Here is a 22,964-nt window from a genome sequence, read left to right as displayed (position 1 = left end):
AGAAACGGGAGGACTAAGCATATGCCCATCTCAAACTTCTCAACGGCAAACCTCTGACATAAGAGCTCCCCACTTGCTTCTGTCTCGCCCAGAGAGCCAACGTGATATCCGTCTGTCACGACGTGCTCTCAGGAGGTTGAGGGGAATCACGGACTGAAGCAAGCGGTTAGCTTGCAGCAATTGATCTGTCACCTCTCAGTAATAACACATTCCTGTAACAGCCCCCTCAGCTCACGAGGAAACAATCCTGCCTTAGACATCACCTAGAGAGGGCAAACAAGTGACGATGACTGGTGGTCAGGGAGAAACTGACCAGTAAAACAGTTCCAAACGTTTGAAAAGGTTTGTAAGAGCCCGCACTTGTCTAAGTTCTCCTCCCTCCCATAGTGAAAGATGTTCCTTCCCCTCCGAAGGCCACACTGAGTTACCTTGAACACATGGAATGCCTCAAACTGAATGTTGGGGCTTTTATCTCGCAGCAGATTCATCATTAGCTTTAGGTTCTCTGGCTTGCTGATGTATTTTGTCATGATGGCAAAGTTGTGCCGGTCCAGAATCAGTTCACCCAGCAGCTATGGGAACATATACAAAAGTGAAGGCTTTGTGACTCACCACAGAATTTACGATTCAGATGAAAGCACCACACTTTTATCTTCACCCCCACAGGTTTCAACATAGTCTTATCTCAGATAGCTGTGGCTTCAAAAATGGAGGACCTTTAAAACAACTGAGGCGAATTTGCTGTTCATGTGAGAATTTCCCGACAGAACAGATCATCCAAATGTTGCAGAGATGGAGATCAGTTTAATGCATATAGTCACGGTTGTCTTGAGCCAGATAAAACAAAACCAAGTATAACCATACCACACTGGTCTGCTAATTCCCCTCTAGCTCTACATGCACCACGCTCTCCTGTTCTAGTCAGGAGACGACTGCAGATTAGACCCAACTGCTTGGTGCTACAGTGCCATGGATAAATGGGAACCAAAATGCACCTGCCAAACTCATTCCCTTCATTGTTCAGTACTCAGGGACAGTGAAAAAAGGATAAACACTTATTTTAGAGAAATCACTCCTGGCTTTGCCGTGGGAACTCAGGAACTTGAACTTTTCAATGCTAACCCCAAGGCAGCGACATGACAATATCACCTGATTTTCCCAAGCACTAGATTAAAAAGAATTTTTTTTGACAATTTAAAAAAGGTATAAAGGTCACTGACAGGCAGGGTAATATTCTGAGCATATTATGACTATTAAAGGAAAGGTGTTTTGGAACTTTACATTACCTTTAAAGATTGTCTCTTTGTGACATAATTCTCAGAATGAAGCAGTTTTTCATAATCCTCAAAGATCTAAGGGAACAAGAAAAGACTAATGTAGACATATGCGCTCTTCCTTCCCCCAGTCTCCCTGTACTGGCGCCTAGCTCTCTGCCACCTCTTTATAATATTAGAGCTTAGCCCACACTGACCACTGATTAGCAATACCCAATCCATGTTTGCATGCGCATGTGAATGCACCAAAGAAAGAGGAGCTTAAGAGTCCTTGTGATTCTCACCTTATGCCATCATCTTATTTAAGATTATGCATTTGCTGCCAAAACACAGCACACACGTACAACATTAGTAACCAGATTGTCTGAGCTGTTGTACGCACATAGGGTTATACAAGCAGAGTGGCACATATGTCCCTGGAAAGACAGAGAAGGATGATGCAAGTCTGGTTGTTGAGCGTGACATTTTTAAGTGGGTTTACATGTGTGCACCTAAACTTGCCAATTTTCCATTTTGTTTCACTTCAGTTGTTCTCCTTGTCATTTATTATTCCCTATACCTTGGAGGTGGAAAGATCAAAATGAAGGCATTGCAAACACAGCATGCGGCAGCATAATGAAATCATGCCATGTTTATAATGCTTCCTCTTCATATGTTACAGTTCCTGTTGCCTCACTAGGTTCTGAGGACTTTCAAAGTCCCACTGAGTTAGTGGGAGTTGACGGTTGCTCAGCACCATCTCTTACCACAGAAAGGTTGCTGTGTTATCCTGTATCTTCACAAAACAAAAAAGCAATCCTGTAGCACTTTAGATTGTAGCAACCCTAAATAGATAGGTATATTTTAATAGAACCTTGGCATTACTATGTATCTTTGTATTTTCCTGTTTATCTACGAATAGGCGCTTCGTACCACTTTGTGTCTAACTCCATATGGTACTTAAGACTCCGTTTTGATGGATATGCTCTTCCATATTAGCCTGCAAACCTTGTGCTCTGTCTGTGTGAGGATGGGTGTGCGTGAGATGCATCTGGAAGGGTGAATGGGAATACTTAGAGTTAGCCTCTGGAGCCCGCCTGTCTGGACAGCAAAGACTTGGTGGCTGAAGAACAATGAGAATTGGACTCTACAGCAGTGACCCACTCAGACAGGAAGATTTAAGTCCCATCTGTAGGTGATGAGTCATACAGAAACCTGGGGCACTGGGAAAGGGTCAAACACATCTGCCATTGACTGGTGACTCATTGTACGTGGGGCAATGGGACAGAACCAGGACTATGGACTAAAAGCTATAAAAGGATGCGTGCACCACCACAAGGTTGGGTTCCTCTTCTTGTCTTGTCAACATCAGAGCAGAGGGTGGGTGGGTGGGCGAGCGATTCTTGCCTTATCCCTCCAAAAAGATCCTGTGTGCTTCTTATAAGCATAAAAACTACTTCACCAGGAGGGTGGTGAAGCACTGGAAGGCAATACCTAGGGTGGTAGTGGAATCTCCATCCCTAGAGGTTAAGTCCCAGCTTGACACAGTGATGGCTGGGATAATTAGTTGGGGTTAGTCCTGCTTGGGGCAGGGAGCTAGACTCGATGACCTCCTGAGGTCCTTTCCAGCCCTAGGATTCTATGATCTCTTGTGCTAGACATTTTGCAGGTCTTGTTCTTTGTACATGGACAGCACCACAGATGGGCATGGTGATTTACAAACAGATAATCAGCACTGAAAAGATTATGAATTAGGTGAGAGATTCAACATGTTATACAAAGTGTTACAGTGGGAGGGAAAAGTAGTCAGACTATGCCATACGATGGAAGTCCAACGTGGCACTAAAACACCTTAGCAGCCAGCGTATGGTGATAAAATGTACCGTACCTTAGAAAATCTGGCTAATACAGAGTAAGATGAAAATTGTCTGAATCATGCTGCATTTGTAACTCATCAGCCTGCAAGCCTGAAGTCTTCATTTAGCCTTCTGGACAGCTATGATTAAATAAATCCTCTTTGGCCTCTCTTTTCTTTTTGACAATGAAATAAAGAACATCTAACATAACACGACAACTTCAGTCAAATTCCACTTGCCATGACAGCCCAATTTCAGCTGACTCCAATGGAATCTATTTCTAACCTATGCTTGATTTTTCAGAGATTCTTTAAAATGAAATGACAATTCACAAATAGAATAATTTTCTTCAGGTGATAACAGGTGAATTCACATTTTAATCTCTTAGGATTTACACAAATATAAATTTCCAATAAACACTTCTATAAAGTTCCAGTAACTCTTGTTCTCTTTTCATTAAGTATTACTGGAGCTACGTCTACACCGCGAGAAATATGAATTTACTAATATCAATTTTGTAACACTGGGGCTGTGTCTACATGTGCCCCAAACTTCGAAATGGCCATGCAAATGGCCATTTCGAAGTTTACTAATGAAGCGCTGAAATGCATATTCAGCGCTTCATTAGCACGCGGGCGGCAGCCGCGCTTCGAAATTGACGCGCCTTGCCGCCGCGCGGCGTGTCCAGACGGGGCTCCGTTTCGAAAGGATGCTGCCTACTTCGAAGTCCCCTTATTCCCATGAGCTCATGGGAATAAAGGGGACTTCGAAGTAGGTGGCTTCCTTTCAAAAAGGAGCCCCGTCTGGACGCGCCGCGCGGCGGCAAGGCGCGTCAATTTCGAAGCGCGGCTGCCGCCCGTGTGCTAATGAAGCGCTGAATATACATTTCAGCGCTTCATTAGTAAACTTCGAAATGGCCATTTGCATGGCCATTTCGAAGTTTGGGGCACGTGTAGACACAGCCTGGATTTCATAAATTTGAATTTGACTATCCTCACTTCCCTACATGCTCCTCACAGTCAACTTATTACTGCCACACTCAAAAATCGGCAAACATTGACTGTTGCAGTTGTGCATTGTGGGAACCTATCCCACAGTTCCCTCATCCCCATAGCATTCTGGGTATTTCTGCTGGTCTTCTACATCTTGCCACATTGCATTGCCCTCATTCTCTTCCCATAGTAAGAGAACATCCTTTTTTCCAGGTGGAAGGAAGGAAAACTAGTGCATCAACAAAGATCACCAAATGCACAGGAATCTTTCCTCTATAACGCAATTGCTTTTTAAAAGTGTGTCTGTAACTGATTTAGGACAGATTTTATAAAAATTATCAGGTGTGTCTTCTCAGCTGGCTATCCACTGACTCTCCTCCTGCCCCTCCCCCCAGCAACTGCATCAGATCCCTGAAAATAACAAAGGGAAAACAAAAATCTTGAAGAAAAAGTAGACAGGAAAATTTTTGGAAAAAAAATGTTGCTGGAGGGAGAGTCTTGGCTTCCCAGGCCATCATACAGCTTCTGTGCACAGTCTATTCTCAGCTGGCCCTCCATCCACTCTTCCCTGCATGAAGGGGTCCAAAGTTAGAAGAAAAAAGATAGAAAAGGACAGGAAAAAAGATTTGTCTTCTCTCTCCGCTACAAAAGGCATTTCCAACATAAGGGATGGGGGTGCTCCAAATTGCACTGCCATTTTGGGGCGGGTTGGAATTTGGGAGGTTGAATGTCCAGTTGACATGATCCCCAAAAATCTTTTTTGTCTGTGGAGTGAGGGGTCCGTGGCTCAAGGGCCACTTGCACCATTCCCCCTGGCAGCGGAAAGGCCCCAAAAATCTGAGCCACTGGGTAAACTTCTCCCAGGCAGCAGCTAGCCCCCTGGGCCCTTGTTGTGGCAGGGAGGGTATCAGTGGGGGGCAGCTGAAGTAGTCCCATCGGGCTCCTGCAAACCCCTGCAATTAGTAGCCACTGGGGGACATTACCCCAGGCGGCAGAAAGGCCCCAAAATTCTTAGCTGCCCCGAAAATCTTAGCTACTGGGGGAGAATTCCCCCCAGCAGCAGCAACACCCCAAAAATCTTAGCTGTTGTGGGGAGACTTCTCCCTGGCAGCAGAAAGGCTCCAAAAATACCTTTGGTTGGGGGCCAGTTTAAGCAGTCCCACTGGATGGCTGCAAGCCCATGAAAATGTTAGCTGCTGGGGGAACACTTCCTCACAGGATGGGTGCAAACCCATGAAAATCTTTCATGACTTTAGTGCCTTACCCACACGCATGCCAGGACATGGTGCTGCCTGGCAGCATGGTCAGCACCGAATGGCAGGCACATCCTTTTATGGACTTGGGGGCTAGCCACCTGATGTGGTTGAGTGCGGGAAAGACCCCAACTGCGTGGTGCCTGTGGGGGAAGTAGGGGGAGCACACAAAAATGTAAACCACCAAGAAGTTTCTTGGCCTCTTATGCAAGCACGACCCCCACAACAGCCTTGCTGCCACGGGGCATGGTGGGGCAGTAGCTGGAGCCAGGCAGCACAGAAAAAAATACCAAGTGTAGAGACAGAACCATGAACTCCCTGCAGCAGCTATTTGTAATGGGTAGATGTGCTGACACCCTGATAGCAAAGGAAGAAAGACACTTCTCAGGCTCTGATATAAACATGACCCCACAGCCACAGGCTTCCTAGTTCTGATTTGAAGTCTTCCCGCTATCTAATTCCTGCACACCTGAGCTGTGTCTACACGTGCACGCTACTTCGAAGTAGCGGCACTAACTTCGAAATAGCGCCCGTCGCGGCTACATGCGTCGGGCGCTATTTCGAAGTTAACTTCGACGTTAGGCGGTGAGACGTTGAAGTCACTAACCTCATGAGGGGATCGGAATAGTGCCCTACTTCGACGTTCAACGTCGAAGTAGGGACCGTGTAGACGATCCGCGTCCCGCAACGTCGAAATTGCTGGGTCCTCCATGGCAGCCATCAGCTGGGGGGTTGAGAGATGCTCTCTCTCCAGCCCCTGCGGGGCTCTATGGTCACCGTGGGCAGCAGCCCTTAGCCCAGGGCTTCTGGCTGCTGCTGCGGCAGCTGGGGATCCATGCTGCAGGCACAGGGTCTGCAACCAGTTGTAGGCTCTGTGTATCTTGTGTTGTTTAGTGCAACTGTGTCTGGGAGGGGCCCTTTAAGGGAGCGGCTTGCTGTTGAGTCCGCCCTGTGACCCTGTCTGCAGCTGTGCCTGGCACCCTTATTTCGACGTGTGCTACTCTGGCGTGTAGACGTACCCTCGCAGCGCCTATTTCGATGTGGTGCCGCGCAACGTCGAAGTTGAACGTCGACGTTGCCAGCCCTGGAGGACGTGTAGACGTGCTACATCGAAATAAGCTATTTCGATGTTGGCTTCACGTGTAGACGTAGCCCTGGAGAGCAGCGGCCAGAGCGGAGCACTGTGGGACATATACTGGACACCCCTGGAGGGCAATAAATTCGATTTTAATATGCAGCACTTCCACACTGGACTTCATCTGAACTTTTAAATCCGAACTTGATGCTACACCCAGTAGGTACCGATGATATTATACCGATATTAGTGCTCCCTGTATCGAGCTAATGGTATTCACAGTGAAGAAAGTCCATGGTAATAACTGCCTTAAATTCAAATTTATCTCACAGTGGAGCAGTAGCCTAGCACACGAATGGCCACCCCCTAGCATTGTCTAGGTGACAAACTGTAGCAAAAGTTAAATATTTAACAATATTGGTCTGATATCTGCCCACACACATGTAGCTCCCATTAGTGTTAATGTAGTTATCTTGTGTGCAATGAGATGAGAACAGGTTGTCTCCTTCCACTGCTCATCATTCCAAATTAGATTTGCTTTTGATGAGGAGTGGTACTAGCAATCTGGAGGCCTGGAAACAGAATATAAGCATTATTTCTATGGCTGGCTAAGGAGAATTCTCCCTTGGTAAAACTAATTATTTTGGCTGAGAGCCTGCAATTCTTGGTTCTACATAAAAGTTTTAGATGGGGCACATGTGCTTGTTTTTCATGCACAGAACAGAATACTATGAGCTAATTGGCTTGAAGCACAGACACCTTCCCTGAAGTCATGCTGCTGCTGTCCAGATTGGATCCCTTGTCTGAGAAACGGATGAGCTCTGTTGAACAAACAGCTACAGTTGGCACAATGAATCAAGAAGATCCATTTATGTTTTTCTCTGAATGTTGCCAAAATGCCCCTGCCAAAGGTCTCCAGTTCAGATCCAAGTGAGGCTGGATTCCTCACAGTAAGGTCTGCAAGAACATATATGAAACCATAGATGCTGGAAAGTATTCGTACTTACTGTATCATAATTTTGTTCTAGGAAATCTGCTACCAACGATTTGTGTCTTGTTAGCAAGTCCTGGGAAAGAAAACCAGGGAAAAGTTAACTCTCTCTACCTGAAGCATTTGGAAACTCAGCCACCCTTTCCCCCCCTTCCTGCCCCCTAGTTTGTTCATCCCTTTAATGTCCACTTCTAATGAGTTGGAGAACACTTTAAAAAGCAGCTCTTCTTTACAGTAATTTCCATCATTACCTCAATAAAAAAACAGGTAGAAGAATGACAGTCCATCATTTAATACCAGTTGCTGATTCATGTTTACTAGTTCGCTGAATAAAAACAAAAAAACACTCCAACATGTATATTGGTAGGTGTTTTTTTTTTTTTTTGCACTCAGCACATGGTCTGTGGGCACATGTGCATACACTAATTTTTAAGATGCCCATTGTAAATTGGGAGTTATTTCACCTTGTCTCCTGAAAAGATATTTTCTAAAAGCGTACAGTGCAGGGCCAGCCAGACTGTTATGGGAAGTCCACATGGGACCCACAAAACCTAAAGAGTCCTAGAGATGCTCGACTGTCCTGTCTTTCTGCAGCTGTTAAGTGATGACCAAGCTGATCAACTGCAGAGTGTTTATAGAGGCAAACAGGCAATTTAAATTAATTGATCACAGCAGAAACAATTACTACTAATTATTGAGGTTATATATATTTAAAAATAAGTTTCTATGTGAAACAGAAGTATGAACCTGACAGAATTTAACCAGCACAATTCCTATTTGGAATTGAGGACCAGGACCATAGATTCCATTAAGAGTTTATGTTGCTAAACATCTCTTTGGCTCAATATGTAAGGGCAGCCCTCTGGCCCCCGGGAGATGACAGTACTGGACCCTCATCTCAGGCAGTTTTGAACAGTGTAACTCAATTACCTTCAGCATATTTACTTTCCATATGTGTACAATAAGTGTGTGAAGAGAACCAACATCTCCATGTAGTAAGTTGACCTAAGGCAGTGTTTTCAAATTTGGATGCCTAAAAGTTATCCACCTAAAATCCATATTTAGACACCTAAAGAAAAAAGTAAAAGTGGCCTGATTTCCACACAGGCTGAGCACCTTTTTTCCTGTTGAAGTCAACGGCAGCTGCAGTATCCGGCACCTCTGAAAATCAGGCCACTTATTTATGTGATTAACATGAAGCACCAAAATTTGAATTTTTTTGTCCTATTGCTTTCTTCAAGGTATTGCACTGAAATGCAATAAAAGCCAGGCTCTGAAGCCTTTCTCCTGATTTGAACAGGAAGGGCTTTGAATCAGGCCCTGTACCTTTAAAAGATCTGCCTCTTAATGGTTTTGTTACTCACTGTCAGAAGTTGAAGCAGGTGCAACCATGGTTCTCAATAGCTGCAAAAACTGTATTTAATCTGATGGTTCTTCAGTTTGTAATTTGATTTTCAATTAATTATATCGAAAGGTTTAGTATTTAGCAGCTATTTTGAAGGGAGAAGAAGTAGTCCTCAGACATGGTTGCTATAAAAACCAGTATACTATGCAGTTAATATATTCTTTTATTCAGCAGGCCTGTGATGAATTCAGATTAATTAGCTGAGTGGACATCAGCCTGCTTCATATGCGGGGAACATAGCAACCAAGCACAGCATTTTTCATTGAGTCTAACAAACTGCATATAGTTCAAAAATTAGCTTTGTTTATATTCACAGAAAAATCATAAGACAGAGGCACAGCAACCTTTTACCAGCATGCTTCCCATCTCCCAGCTGCTCCTGGTATCCCCATGGCAGATTGTGTCTCTAAATACAAGTCCACTTCCCCTGTTGCCCTTGCATTACTCAGCAGCTCAATCCCCGTATGCCCTACACCTGGCTGAATTTAATTAAAAAGTACGTCTTAATATAATCAAAAATTCCAATATTTCCTTACTATAAATATCCTTTGATATTAATGCAAATTTAATTAAGCCCTTCTCTGGATCCTGGGACAGACAAGGCTTTCTTCTCTAAACCAGACTGCCATGTAGCTACATTATACAACCCAACAAGGGGGTGGCAAAACCCAGATCAACAGCTGCAGTAATCCACTGAATGAAAACTACAGTGCTTGTTTTTACAGTCTTAGACATCAAGACAGCAACATATTTTACAATTCCTACGCTTTCACCTCACATGTTGCTATTTCAATATAACAGAGTGAAACCAAGATTAATCAATGCTTATCTAGACGATTGCCAAGTCTCCGACACTAGCCAATACCTGATGCTTCAGAAGGGGTCAAAAAACTAAAACCCATAATGGATAATTATGGCATAACCTGCTCACAGAGGAAAAGTTTTTCCTAACTTCAGACCGTTAGCAGCTGATACATACTCTGAGTCATGAAGGTTTTACATTCCTTATAGTTTGTTTTCATCTACTTCACATGTCTGCAGATGCTGCTGTTCATACAGACATGTAATCCTATTTTTAAATCCTGTCAGACTCTCAGTTGGTAGGTCCATGAGCTACATAGAGCCACTGGTTATACATGACCTAGTCCAACAGTCTGCAGCCCTTAACACAGCTCCAAAGTGCTTTGTCCCATGCACTGTTTTGTGGTTGAGAGAAAAGGAGATTGGTAATCAGCTCCACCCACATTTTTCCTTTCCTAAAGCCTGATCACTCTGCAAAGGACATAACTGTCTCACACCACACATTAATGGCAGAGCTGGAAATAAAACCAAGGAAATCTCATTCCCATCCCCAGGCCTGACCAAAAGACAACACCTCTTTGAATACAAAAATAGGGCACTGACCCCTAAAAACTTAAGTCATGTGTTCACCTTTGTAAAATTATGTTGCTGGAATTCTCTATATTTATAGAATAGTTCCAGTATCATATTTAGCTGGTGATAACAAAGACGGTTAGCAACATCAAATCTTCTTTATTCATTATTAGAACTTGTTCGTACTGGAAACCTGACTTCACCAACCAACTTAGGAACAAGAGGCCACTCCTATTAAGCAAATCATTACTCCACTCAATATTTCAAGGATGACAAGAAAAATTAAGACCAGGTTTTTGGATGTGATTTGCACTGGTAAGTTGAACTCTCTCTTAGACTTTCTTCTAATTATAGCCAAGGCGTCTTTCATTGTGCTTCTAATTAGCTTTTCCAAGAAGAAAAAAAAAAAAGTTGTTTCTATGACAGCAAAAACCTACCGATAGGAGAAAGAAAAACAGAGTTGTCTCTATATTTAGAAGACTCTCTCATTGCAAAGATTTTCCCCAGCTTTAGGGGATTTTTACAGAGAATAACCCAACTATTCCTATATGTTAAACTTCATGGACAAATAAATTTTGCTGAAGGCCTACAGTAGCTGTTGCAAGGAACATTATTTTATATAACGTCTATGTGACTGTAAAGCATATTGCAGTCAACATCCTCTTTAATACAGAGATATGGCCTGTGGAGACTGCAGGTCACAGCATACAGTCCCACATCTAGACCTGAGCACCAGCCACAGACCAGAATATTTAATTCTCCATCTTGCATTTGGGCCACCTCAGCCTCCTCCTCATTAGAGCATTTAACAGGAGGCGAGGGGAGTAAAACCCAATCACACCCGTCTTTTTGTGAGTGGGACATGTAAATAAAAGGTCTGAAGTGATTCAGTCTTGTTTGATCCAACCTGTTGCTCTCCAGCCTCTCCCCCCTTGGCCTACCTCTCCAATTTCTCAGTATTGCTATGCCCCGCAAGCATTCAAAAATCACAAGTCAGACTCCTACAAAATCATGAAATTAGTTTAAAAGATCAAGAGGCTTTCTAAAAATAGATTTGGGCTTCTTTTTGGTTGCCTTTGGAGCCCTTACAGTGCCATCAAGTCATGTTTTCAAGCTTTTCCCCTGAACCACAGTAGCCAGATAATTTAAAAAAAAATGAAAGCAGAAATACTACATGAAATTAGAAGCTGGGATTTACCACCTACAAATACCAGAGAAAGGCTGAAAGCTAAGTCTAAGGTGCGAGAAGTCCTCATCAGAGACATGCTGTTCGCAGACGATGCTGCTGTAGTGTCTCACACAGAAGACCAGCTTCAAAAACTGCTGGATCAGTTCTCCAAAGCGTGCAAGGACTTTGGGCTTACCATAAGCCTAAAGACAACAAAACGTACTCGGTCAGGATGTTGCTGAATCCCCATCAATCAGCATTGACAACTATACGTTAGAGGTCGTCCACGAGTTCGTTTACCTCGGGTCCACCATCACTGACACCCTGTCGTTGGACACTGAGCTAAATAGGAGGAACGGAAAAGCGGCCACAACTCTGTCCAGACTCGGCAAGAGAGTGTGGAATAACAACAACCTGTCCGCTCACAATGTACAGAGCACATATAAACATAGATGTGTGGTCACAGGCTAACTAGACATAGATGTGTAATCGCAGGGTAACTATTTTTACCAGTCTACACCATTTTCATGAATTACAAGTTTACAGAGTCATCAGTTAAAGTTTGCTGCATCTCTGTACTGCATTCCTAGGACTCCATGATCAGTACAGATGCATGTGACATCTTCCATCCAGTCAGGGTGTACTGTAAATGTTTTCAAGTTACATGCATCCAATGGTTACCCAATGGAGCCAAGCAGTCTTCAGCTCCTAATACAGCTCAAAGACACTTTGTTGCGTACACTGGCATCAACTCCATGACCACATTGCTGGGACAGGAAACAACAGTTATGCAATCAGTCACTTAAAAAAAAAAAAAGAAGATTGTATTGCTATTAAAGAGGTAGGAACAAAGGGAACCTTTTGTGAACAAAGCAGCGGAAGAAATGAGAACATGGAACCCTCAATTATGGGGGTGGAAGATGTGATTGAAGAACCTGGTGCCCTCCTTAGGGATTCTTATATTTCTCTCAGAATATATTAAACTGGCATTGCAAACTTGTAGCTGGACTCCTACAGGATATTGCTGGATCTATGCTCCGCCCCCTTTTTTTTTTTTTAAATAGGCCTACACCGACTCAAGTATTCTCTTGCACACTTTAACACCCCAGCAAGCTCTCCATCCTTGTGAGATGGCTAAATATTTTGAAGACTAATCTCTGAATTACTTGTCAACCAACATTTTTTTTTTTTAAGAGTACATTGGCTATCGGTGAACAGTGCAAATCCAGACCGGATGAAGACCTCTGTGTAACTTCAAAACTCGTCCTTCTCACCAACAGAAACTTGCCCAATAAAAGATACTTCCTGACCTGCTTTGTCTCTCTAAGCAGAGAACAGGCAGCATGGTAAAACAGAGCATTTCTTACTTCACGACCATTTCATGGGCATGGTGGTCCTAGATGCCATGTACGTCACAGCCCATGGACAACCTTATTTTGGAAGGTCTCAAACAAAACTGATCAAGATGATGTTGCTTTCCAGTTAGAGTCTTCCTAATGTTGCTATCAGAGCCCACAACAGACACTGCAAAGCCAAAAAGCTGCCGGAGATTATATGTCAGAATGGTTTAGGAGAGGGACTTTGGCAAAGTCAGCTGGAGGAAATCACTGACTGGCAGGAATTTATTAGCACACAGTGCTGTAATGATCTGATGAGGAGCTGATATGAAGCCAAGGGGCAGAGATGTCAATCAGAGGAGAAATGCTTCAAGTGGTCCCTCTTGTTTGTCCTTATTTACACTTTTGCAGTGTCTAAAATCTGTGTGTTAAAGCCCCTAGGGCATGGACCTTGGTAGCAGGAGTAGCTGAACAATCTCCTAACATATCTGTTGGCCTTTTTTGTTCAGGAGGATCAAGCTAAAGAACAGCCATTTTGTTTTTCGTTGTGTGTTTAGCCATGTTAATCACCTCAGGAATGCTACGAGTGCATTTTGTTTGGGTTGAAACTGACAAAATCAGCTTTACTGTGCGATTGATATTATTTTTCTGCACAAGTGTCTGCTACCTTGATGCCATCACAGAGGCTGCACTGACAGTGTTGGACAGTCAGTCACTCTTCCAGCCTGTTTTTACTGCTGTTCCAGATATGCTGCGATGGCTTTTCTACTGGTTAGGTTTGTGTTATTCATCTGAGCAGAAGCATCAGTCCATAAGGAATTAGTGAGGATAAATTTCCACACATAATGTGAACACTCAGTTCACTGAATCAGTAAGTAATTGGCACAATTTAGTTCACAAGCACAGCCTATGGTAAGAAGTGATGTGTGGCCATGCCACCCCATGGAGATCGTTGGGAGATATTCTGTGTAATGGAGGCAGAATCTCTCCTTGAACAATCCAGTACTTCAGGGATTTCAAAATCATTACTATGTCACTTTAGGTGGTGTGGCTTGCCGTCTCCCTCTTCCGTGTGCCACACCCACTCCATGGAATGGTACAGAGAAGGGGAACAGTCTGGATTTCACCTCCCTCTAATCTCCCTGCTCCTCCAAGAATATGGAAGCACAGCAGATACAGCAGTTACATATGGCCCTTACATGGGCCTTCTTAGGTATGGAAGAGGCTTGCCCCTTCTCTGTTTGTAGAATGTCTGTGCACAGATGAATACAATTCATGCCTTTAATTAATCAAAATTATTCCACAAAACTTGAATTAATTTTTTGACTGTAGCTTGCTGCCTGAATTTTGCTGCTGCATTGTGGTTGATCACAATGATCATATGATTCAGATCTACTTTGTGATCGGATTAACGTACCAACCAATTTGCAAAAGGTACTCCAAAAACACGCCAGTGTTTTGGCATAGCAATTATTTTAAATTTAGCAATAAGGGCACTGAAAGCCTAGAAAGAAGTTCTTTTAAGTTGTACTTAAATCTGGATACCTCAACAAAAAGGTTTGTTAACACTGCCAGCTGTGGTTCATCTAACTATTCACACAAATAGTTGTGGAACTTATTTTAAATAATTTGCCTAACTTGGCTTCCGAAGAATAAAAACCTAAAGGCTGCTGCAACCTCATTCTCTTTAAGTTCTTTAAGAACAAATCGCTTGAGTCTGCATAACACTCACTCTCTTCGGCCCTAATCCTGAAATTCATTATGTGTGACAGACCGCTACACTTGTGCAAAACCCCAGTGACTTCATTAGGGATTGGCGGAATCAAGACCTTAAAATCTGAACCTCCTTGGTGCTCTGAGCCCACAGATCCCCATAGACAAAACAAGGATTTCTACACTGGACTGGACTGTGTACTTGCCGATGTTTTCAAATTAAATCTATGAGAAAAGCTTATTCTGTCTACAAACTATGGATAAGCAGTGTGATGTGTAAAGACCAAACTCAGAGTAGTAAGGAAAACAGACTGACTTTAAATGATTCATTCCATATATTATTTTAAAGGGGTTATGATTCATTCCACATATTATTGTAAGGGGTTACATGTGATACATGGCTAATTTTAGTTTTAAATGGTTATGCAAAATGCCTCGAGATGTCAGGAGAGACATGAAAGAAGCAGAAATATGGATTAATTTAAAGGTTCTGGATTGGCTTTATTCCCTGCTGTAAATGAGTCACAATCAGACTAGGGATGAATTTAGTCCTCTCTAACAGTAAAGAATGCTGTCTACTAGAAAGAAAAAGGTGCACTAGACCACATTCTGCAGTCTAAAGCCAGTGAGGGAGAAGTGATGTTTTAAACCCAACATTATAAAGTTCCCACAAATATACGATAATTTACCTTAAATGTAGCAAAGGCATCAGAAGCGATGTCAAACGTCGACATTTCCACATATTTGAAAAAGTCTCTGAATTGTTCAGAGAACAGGATGATTTTGGCAAGTGGCTCATGCCGAATACATTCCCTCAGCATAATTCCACAGCGTAAGGCAATACTTGGTGCTTCGTACCTAGAGTGTGAAAAACACAGCAGACAAAGAGGGTTATTTTAAGAATAAATGGCCAAACCATACAAAAAAGATATATCTACAAACAAAAAACACGCCAGAAGGCTCTGAAAAACAAACACTGGAGTAAACCTTGATAGCCTGGACTCATGGTTGTTACAAACATTCATTCCAATCACCTGTTTTTATGTACTAATTTTTTGAAATACTTAAATTTTCACTGAGATTGTTATGCTTAATTTGTGCTGAAAGCGGACTCTGAGGGTTGTCTGAACATTCTGAACAGAATTCCTTTGCTATTTTGGAACTGAGAGGGTAAAACAAATGAAGTTAAACCCTTTCCTTTTTAAAAATAATGATGAGATCCTTAAACTATTACAGGTACATCATTCTTCCCATCCCCCGAATCCCTGCCCACTCTGCAAGAAGAGAAGACTCCACTGGAACTCTAGTCTCTTCCTCACTTACTTGTTAAGAGTTTATTCATGCAGCCTATTCAGTGTCTCTCTGTGGTTCTGATGACCTTTGCTGTAGGCCTGGGAGTTTGGGGAGAATTATGTTCATTCCCATCTCCGTGGAAAATCCCTGTGCTTTGTTCAGAAGATCATTATTTGGCCCTCAGGTTGTAACCATCTTACGACAAAGACACTATCATACAGCAGGAAGCATACTTGTAAAAGGGGAAAGAGGTCCATCTATCTCCAATTCCCGTGTAACACATTTTATCATCTTTACTTCAAAGTGCATACAAAAATAAAGCATGAGACGTTTCAAGAAAAAAAAAAATGAATATGATTCAGCCACCCCGCACCCAAAAAAACAAAACAAAAAAACACCCAAACCTCCTCTCCTCATAACCTTTAATTACTATATAATGAACATGCTTTAACAACGTTCATTTAGCTGAAAGTGACAAGGCCCAAATGAACAGAAAGGAAACTGCTTTGATGGTTGACTACAGCATATCAAAGCTTCCTATTGTCCAAAGCTTACTGTTTCTCTGCACAACTCATTTCTACCGTCAGGCTGAAAAACTAGACAAAAACAGACTGCTATCTGTGTTTTTAGTGGGTCTTTCAAAATTCACCACTTCCGAGGTAAAAGGAATCATAGCATTTTCAAAGCATACTAAGACTGTTTATTTCCATGTGATGACTACAATAGGTAGCCTAATGAAAAATAAACCACTGATTTGAAAAAGTCAAATGAAGTTCCCCTTTCTGCAAACTAAAATAAATCCCATGCAGCTGATGACAATCAAGCATCTCTCTAATTTTGGGGGCTATTTGCACCACAGCCATATGACTGTTTGGTAAATGGCCACAGATGTTTTCTGTTAAGAGTTTCCTCTTCCCTACTGCATCAGGTCACACTAGTACAAAAGCACATTTTCAAACAGAAGAGGCAGAGTCACTTTTAGGAATGCAGCCAGGAAATATTTAAGGGCTGGGCTAGGAAATATTTTGGGCAGAATATAAATCAATTATATTTTTCCAAACACAATACACTACTAACAATAATGCTTGTTTTTAGAAAACACTAGAATCTTTAAGTCAAATGATTCATTATCTAGAATTTGGTTACATTATCTGGCTACACCAGAAAGGTAAGTTATACCTGGCTCCTGGAATACACCTGAAAGTGATTACCAGCTCTCTGGCCATAGTTAGCATTTCGTCTGCACCAGCAGTTCCATTCAGAGACCCTGTGAAATTTAACAGAGAACCAGGAGGGAAAGCAATCCATTATCAGATGCTAATAAAGCACTGTTTGTGATGATTATTTGTTATTGGCTGATGAAACAAAGCATGAGGCAGGAGTCAGATTCCTTCTTAGCAAAAGAGCTAGAGCAGCATTGTAAGGGTACAAACGGGTGACCAGAAGCCAGTGTGCTTTGTACAGATTCATGCAGTATCATTCATCTTGTTCATGAGCACCTTGTTGTTCATCACTACCGGTGATGGTAGTGAGATTCAAAGCAAAACTGTTCAACATCTCGGTTGTTCAGGTGCATGCACCCATGTCCAATGGTATGGAGAAAGAGACTGAGCTATTCTATAAAGACTTGACAAAGACACTGGAGGAGATACTGAAGACAGATATGTTGCTCATTGGAGGAGACTGGAACGCGAAGGTCAGAACAGATAACGGAGGTTGGGAGAGAGTCCTGGGAACGTTTGGGTATGGAGAAAGAAATGAACAAGGTAAGAAGCTACTAGAATTTGCTACGGAGCATGAGATGGTAATCTGCAACCTGGGATCCCAACAAAAAGGACTGTAGGAAGTGGACACGGCAATCCAATGATGGGATGTGCAAGAACATGATAGATATGATCTTAAGAAGATGAGTAACATCAGTACAGCTGTGCTGAACTTTCCAAGGAGGAGATAAAGACTTGGACCACAGTCTAGTGATCGCAAACATCAAGATGAAATGCAAGAGAAAGCATAAGACAGTTTAATAAAAGAAGAGACATGACAAGGCTAGGTGAGGAAAAAATAGGGAATGCATACACAGCAGTGCTTGAAGAGAAGATTAGGAATACTGGCACAGAGAAAGACCTAGATAAAAGAGAGTCGAAAGGATAGCCACGACAATAAAAGTAGTAACTGAGCAGACCGTTCTGGAAGAAGAGAAGATCAACAAGAAGCGGATTATGCAGGAGACACTGACGATGGTCCAAGAGAAGAGTGTTGAAGATCTGAGAAAGCAGATCAGCAATACGGAGTGAAATGCAATGAGGTAAGGAAAGCAGCCAGAAAGGATAAGGTGAAATGGTTAGATGAGCAGTGTGAAGATACAGAGAGGTATTACGATGAGTAAGACTAGAGAGGTCTATCAGACGATTAGGAATATTAACAGGAAGTGGTAGCCGAAGCAGACGGCGATCAAAAAAGAGAACAACGAGGTGCTCATGAAGAAGGAGAAGGTTGTGCAGTGATGGATGAGAAGATACTGCATCGATCTGTACAAAGCACAGTTGGACCCGAGTGTCTCAGGAGGGACTGACTGAAGAACTGAAAGAGATATCTCCACAGAGCATTGAAAACAAGACCAATATTTTAAAGCAGAAAGTGCAAAAAGCGGTGAAACAACTAAAGAACAAGAGCCCTGAAAATGATAAGATCATGGGTGAGAGGATCAAATACTGGAGGAGAAAGCATGATTCAGGAAATACACTGACTATAATATAGCATGGAAAGAAGGGAAGGCACCTAAGGAATGAACAAGAGCCATGCCAGTGACAATACACAAGAAAGGAAGTGCACTGGAGTGCAAGAGCTACAGAACGATTGCCTTAACAAGTCATCTAGGCAAAGTGCTGGTGATGATATTGATGGAGAGACAGACTGCAGGTAGAAGAACATCTGGAGGATGAGCAAGTGGGGTTCAGGAAAGATAGAAGTACTATACAGCAGATATTGGCACTAAGACTGATAGTGGAGAAATCTTGATGAAAGAACTTCTACAATTGCTTTGCTGATTTTCAGAAGGCATTTGACAGTATGGATCAGAAAGTGACTTGGGTGGTGTTGGAGTCATATGGAGGGGATCGCAGACTGATACGGTTGTTGAAGGATATTAGTGACAATGCGGAAGCAGAGGTGAGAATGTGTGGAGAGTTGGGAAGTTGGTTTAGAACGAGCAGAGTACGAGACAAGGAAAGCCGATATTGCCAAGTATCTGCATCACGCGCTTGAGAGTGATGGATAAGATCAAGGAAGAAGTAGAATGGATATCTGTGCACGGGATGAGAATCAACAACTTGAGGTTTGCAGATGACAAAGTTATCAATGAGGAAGATGAGGAGAAGCTAGAGAGAATGGTACACGTGCTAAGTGAGGAAGGGAAGTTGTATGGGCTGATTATGAACAATGATAAAAACAAAAACGGTATTTTCAGATAACAAATAGGAAGGAAGATCAGTGTAGATGGGATCGAACTAGAGAACAGAGAAGTTCACATATCTGGGGAACAAGATAATGCATAATCTAGCCTGTAAGAAGGAAACAGCGACTACAATAACGAGTTGGAAGGTAATGGGTAAGATCAGGAAAACCAAAGCAATTAGCTTAGGAATGAAGCTGAATGTCTTGAAAATGTGTGTATTCAGCAGTATATTGTACGCATGTGAGACATGGGTGATAACGAAAGATTTGAAGAGAAGGATATTGGCATTTGAGAGGAGTTGTTATAGAAAGATCCTGATAATAGGATGGATGCAGAAGGTCACCAACAAAAATGTATATAGGAAGATATAGACAAAAGAGAACCTACTGCAGAAGGTTATACAATGGAAGTTATAGCTGTTCAGGCATATCTGCAGAATGGATGAAGAAAGGAAAAAAATCAAGACCCTGGTATTCAGCATAATGGACAGTCTGAATAGGAGAGTCAGACCCCACAGAGTAGATGATACAGCAGATTGGTGAGGAGCTAGTCTACAGAAACTAAGCCTCTCTGCACTGGAAAGGGAAAAGATGGAAGGAAATAGCGAGGGAGGCATCGGACACCAATGGGCGCTGAGCCCATCGCCAATGAATGAGCTCAATGGTGTAGACACACAAAATTAAGAGCGCATTGGCTCTGAAAAAAAAAACTTACAACCTAAAAGTCAGCCACTCTGAACACAGGATGCACTGGGAAATCCAGAAAAGGAGGTTTTTAAGTCTCATCTTGACAAAGTGCTGGCTGGGATTATTTAGCTGCAATTGGTCCTTTTAGCAGGGGGTTTCAGCGCTGTGATTCGACAATGATGTTGATCTAAGCTATGCAATTTGAGTTATGTTAGTAAGTGTAACTCAAATCATAGTTGCTTAGATCACTTACTATGGGGTCCACAGAACAAATGCTGTCGACTCCCCCTTACTCATCTCAATTTACTGAAGTATCAGAGTTGATAGAGTGACCGGCACTTGATTTAGTGGGTCTTTACTAGACTTGCTAAATCAACTGGTAGTGGACTGATTGCTGCAAAACCACCATCTTAGCACCTGAGGTGGAGTCTGTCGTACCTCTTCTTTGGTACAGAATTATATATTATTTTGAATTGAATTCATCCCTGGTCTAAGACCACTGAATGCAATCAATTCCAATGGACATCAGTGATTAATATGGCCCAAGGACATTTGCTACCTTATATACCCAAAACTACATTCATTTGAAGTTCTATTTGCTCTCCACAAATCACACAGAGCCTCCGTGAAGGGAAAATACAAGACCATTAAAGTTAGCTTGGTTGGCAGCAGGTAAGTCATGCAAACACATGCACCACTGAACAGTCTGCTGAGTCTTTTTGTGAAGCTGATAATTTGGGAGGGAATGACTGAAGTAAAATGAGGACCCGGAGGTAACAATTAGTTCCCTGAAGCTAGCAAGGCCACTGCAGTATTACTCAGGAAATGCTGGGAGGAAGATCTTATTCACGAATCTTCCCACTTAACAACAGAGCTCACATTATGCAGTGAAAAAAAATGACCTTTTGTTGTTGCTGCTGGGAACTGACTATCAGGTGACAGTTGAAATGTTTCGTCCAACACTATGCAAACAATGGCTTGTCTTCATGATTGTTCTGCACTGTTTTTTTTTTGTTTTTTTTTGTTTTTACAGTTGTGTGCAGTACATACATTTTATTTTAAAAATAAGTCAGTCAGGATATATGCCAGAAATCACATCCTGTAATTTTATGAGAGAGATAGTAGAGAGAATATTGTGACATTGCTTTGATTTTGTTTCAGTTTTCCTTCCTTTTTTAAATGAATTTTGTAATAAACTATTACATTGTAGTCACACACAAAAAACATCTGTAAAGGAAAATGATAAAAGAAAATACAAGGCTAAATGTTCAGATGTGGATGTCTGAAGTAAAGCACATAAACCCAGTCTTGCAGATCACGTCACATGAGCACACAAGACTATTCCCATGCACCAAATTGCAAGGTTGGGGCCCCACATTAGGCACTTTATGTAATATGTAGAATTTGGTACTCAACCCTGAAGTCTGATTCACACAGATAGGTGCTCTTGCGTTTGCTCAAGTGTATTACAGGTTCAAGGCACCTTATTAAGATGCCCTGTACAAAGAAGTTCCATCAATCAAGAGATCACAAAGTTCTATAACGGGAACAAAAAGCAGTGTCCAAGTAACAGGAAGATTCATAACCTCTCCACAGGAGTTCGGCAAGGTTGCATTCAGTCATCTTTGTTCAATATTCATATTAGTTAGTTGATAGCCAATTTTCAGGAGACAGCCAATAGCAGCACTGAATCAACACCATTCTGCTTTGAGATCTTGAATGCACCAGTAACATTGTCTTGCTAGCACTGTGTGATGAATTGCTGCAGCTGATGGCCAAACTGGCTGGGAAAGAACCAGTGCGTGTTGATCTGGTAACCGATCTGGATAAAATTAAACTCCTGGCCATTTCCATCAAGCAGCCCCCACGTCCATATTACAATCAGCTCAGTAAAAATCTGTCCAGGTAGCAACTGTCAAATACTTGAGCAGCGTCAGAAAGCACTGGAGAACTCTCAAAAGATATAGATGTTTGTATGTCAGCAGCTGCCACCATGTTTCATGCTCTTCAGAAGCCTCTGCGGGGATGCTGGGACATCAAAAGCTTGCTATGAAGCTGGGATCTATGGAACTACGGTTGTGTCAGCTCCACTGTATGGAAGAGGTGCTGAGAAAGGTTGAAGAAAATCAGACGGATGTTTTTGACTATCATCATCCATCAATTGTTCCAGAGCTAGTGGCAAGACAAGATCAGAAAACAGGCCATGCACCGCTGGAATTTGCCACAATGATGATGAGTATATAAAAGCTACAGCACTCAGCAACAATCCCCTAATACTGCTGTAATATTGTAAAAAAGGGAGAGTTTTGCATCACTCCAGTAGAATTCTTTAGTTTTTTCTTATAAGGTTCTCTGGGACTGGCCTACATTAAATATTTTGACACAGTTCACCACCGAATAGTAATGGCTACAATAATTTCCATATTAATTATTTTATAGTTATTTGCAAAGAGTATTTGGGACATTATCCAAAAATATTTTACAGAACTGCACATCATATAAAACCATGCAATGTGCTAAAAAGTCTATGGGAGAGGGTTAGCAAAGAGGGGGGTGAAAACAGTTAAAGCAAAACTTGACAAATATTAGACAAAATATTTTAATTACGCTCAAAAGGTTAGGAAATTTACATAAGCAGTAATTAAAGGAACTGTTATCACTGTCATGCAACAAGGCAAAATGGTCACAAAGTTGATTTCCTCTATCTGAACAAGGAACTTCATCAGAATCAGAAAAATGTTATTTCCTAAGCTACTCTGCCTCTCTTGTTCTACTTCACTCTCAAGGTGCTGTCTGGAACCTTGCTTAACCTCTAATACCTGGATTCCTGCCAGAAATTTAAAGTACCAATGCACACATCTTCATAACCATTTAAAGCTGGACTGCAAAATGGTAGATGGAAAAACTCCTTAGAATCAAAAGCTATTTGCAGACAGCTACTACTGAAGCTATGTCAGCACTGAAAAAGGGTGCTGCAGCATTATCAACACTCACTATAGCAACCGGTGGGGTTCTCTCACTGTGGTAATAAATACATCTCTCCAAGAGGCGGTAACTAACTTCATGACAGACTACTTCATTTATCTAGTCCTGTTGACACCAGTGTTTAGGTCA

The 22,964-nt window shown here is 42.1% G+C and overlaps 1 protein-coding gene across 5 annotated transcripts in view; it reads right to left on the bottom strand.

The window, feature by feature from the left end:
* Nucleotides 1-22,964, bottom strand: part of CAB39L (calcium binding protein 39 like) — an 87,343-nt gene that overhangs the window by 8,128 nt on the left and 56,251 nt on the right. For all 5 annotated transcript variants that reach the window (XM_074987760.1, XM_074987775.1, XM_074987750.1 and 2 more), the window contains exons 5-8: nucleotides 15,107-15,275; nucleotides 7,437-7,496; nucleotides 1,287-1,352; nucleotides 429-572 (exon numbers count right to left, since the gene is read on the bottom strand). In XM_074987760.1, the coding sequence (XP_074843861.1) occupies nucleotides 429-572; nucleotides 1,287-1,352; nucleotides 7,437-7,496; nucleotides 15,107-15,275 (439 nt within the window). The remainder of the gene's footprint in view (nucleotides 1-428; nucleotides 573-1,286; nucleotides 1,353-7,436; nucleotides 7,497-15,106; nucleotides 15,276-22,964) is intronic.

This window comes from Carettochelys insculpta, chromosome 1 (genome assembly GCF_033958435.1).
Source record: "Carettochelys insculpta isolate YL-2023 chromosome 1, ASM3395843v1, whole genome shotgun sequence".
NCBI classification, from domain to species: domain Eukaryota; kingdom Metazoa; phylum Chordata; order Testudines; family Carettochelyidae; genus Carettochelys; species Carettochelys insculpta.
The sequence above is the reverse complement of the archived record's forward strand: the minus strand, read 5'-3'. Positions and strand labels throughout refer to the sequence as shown.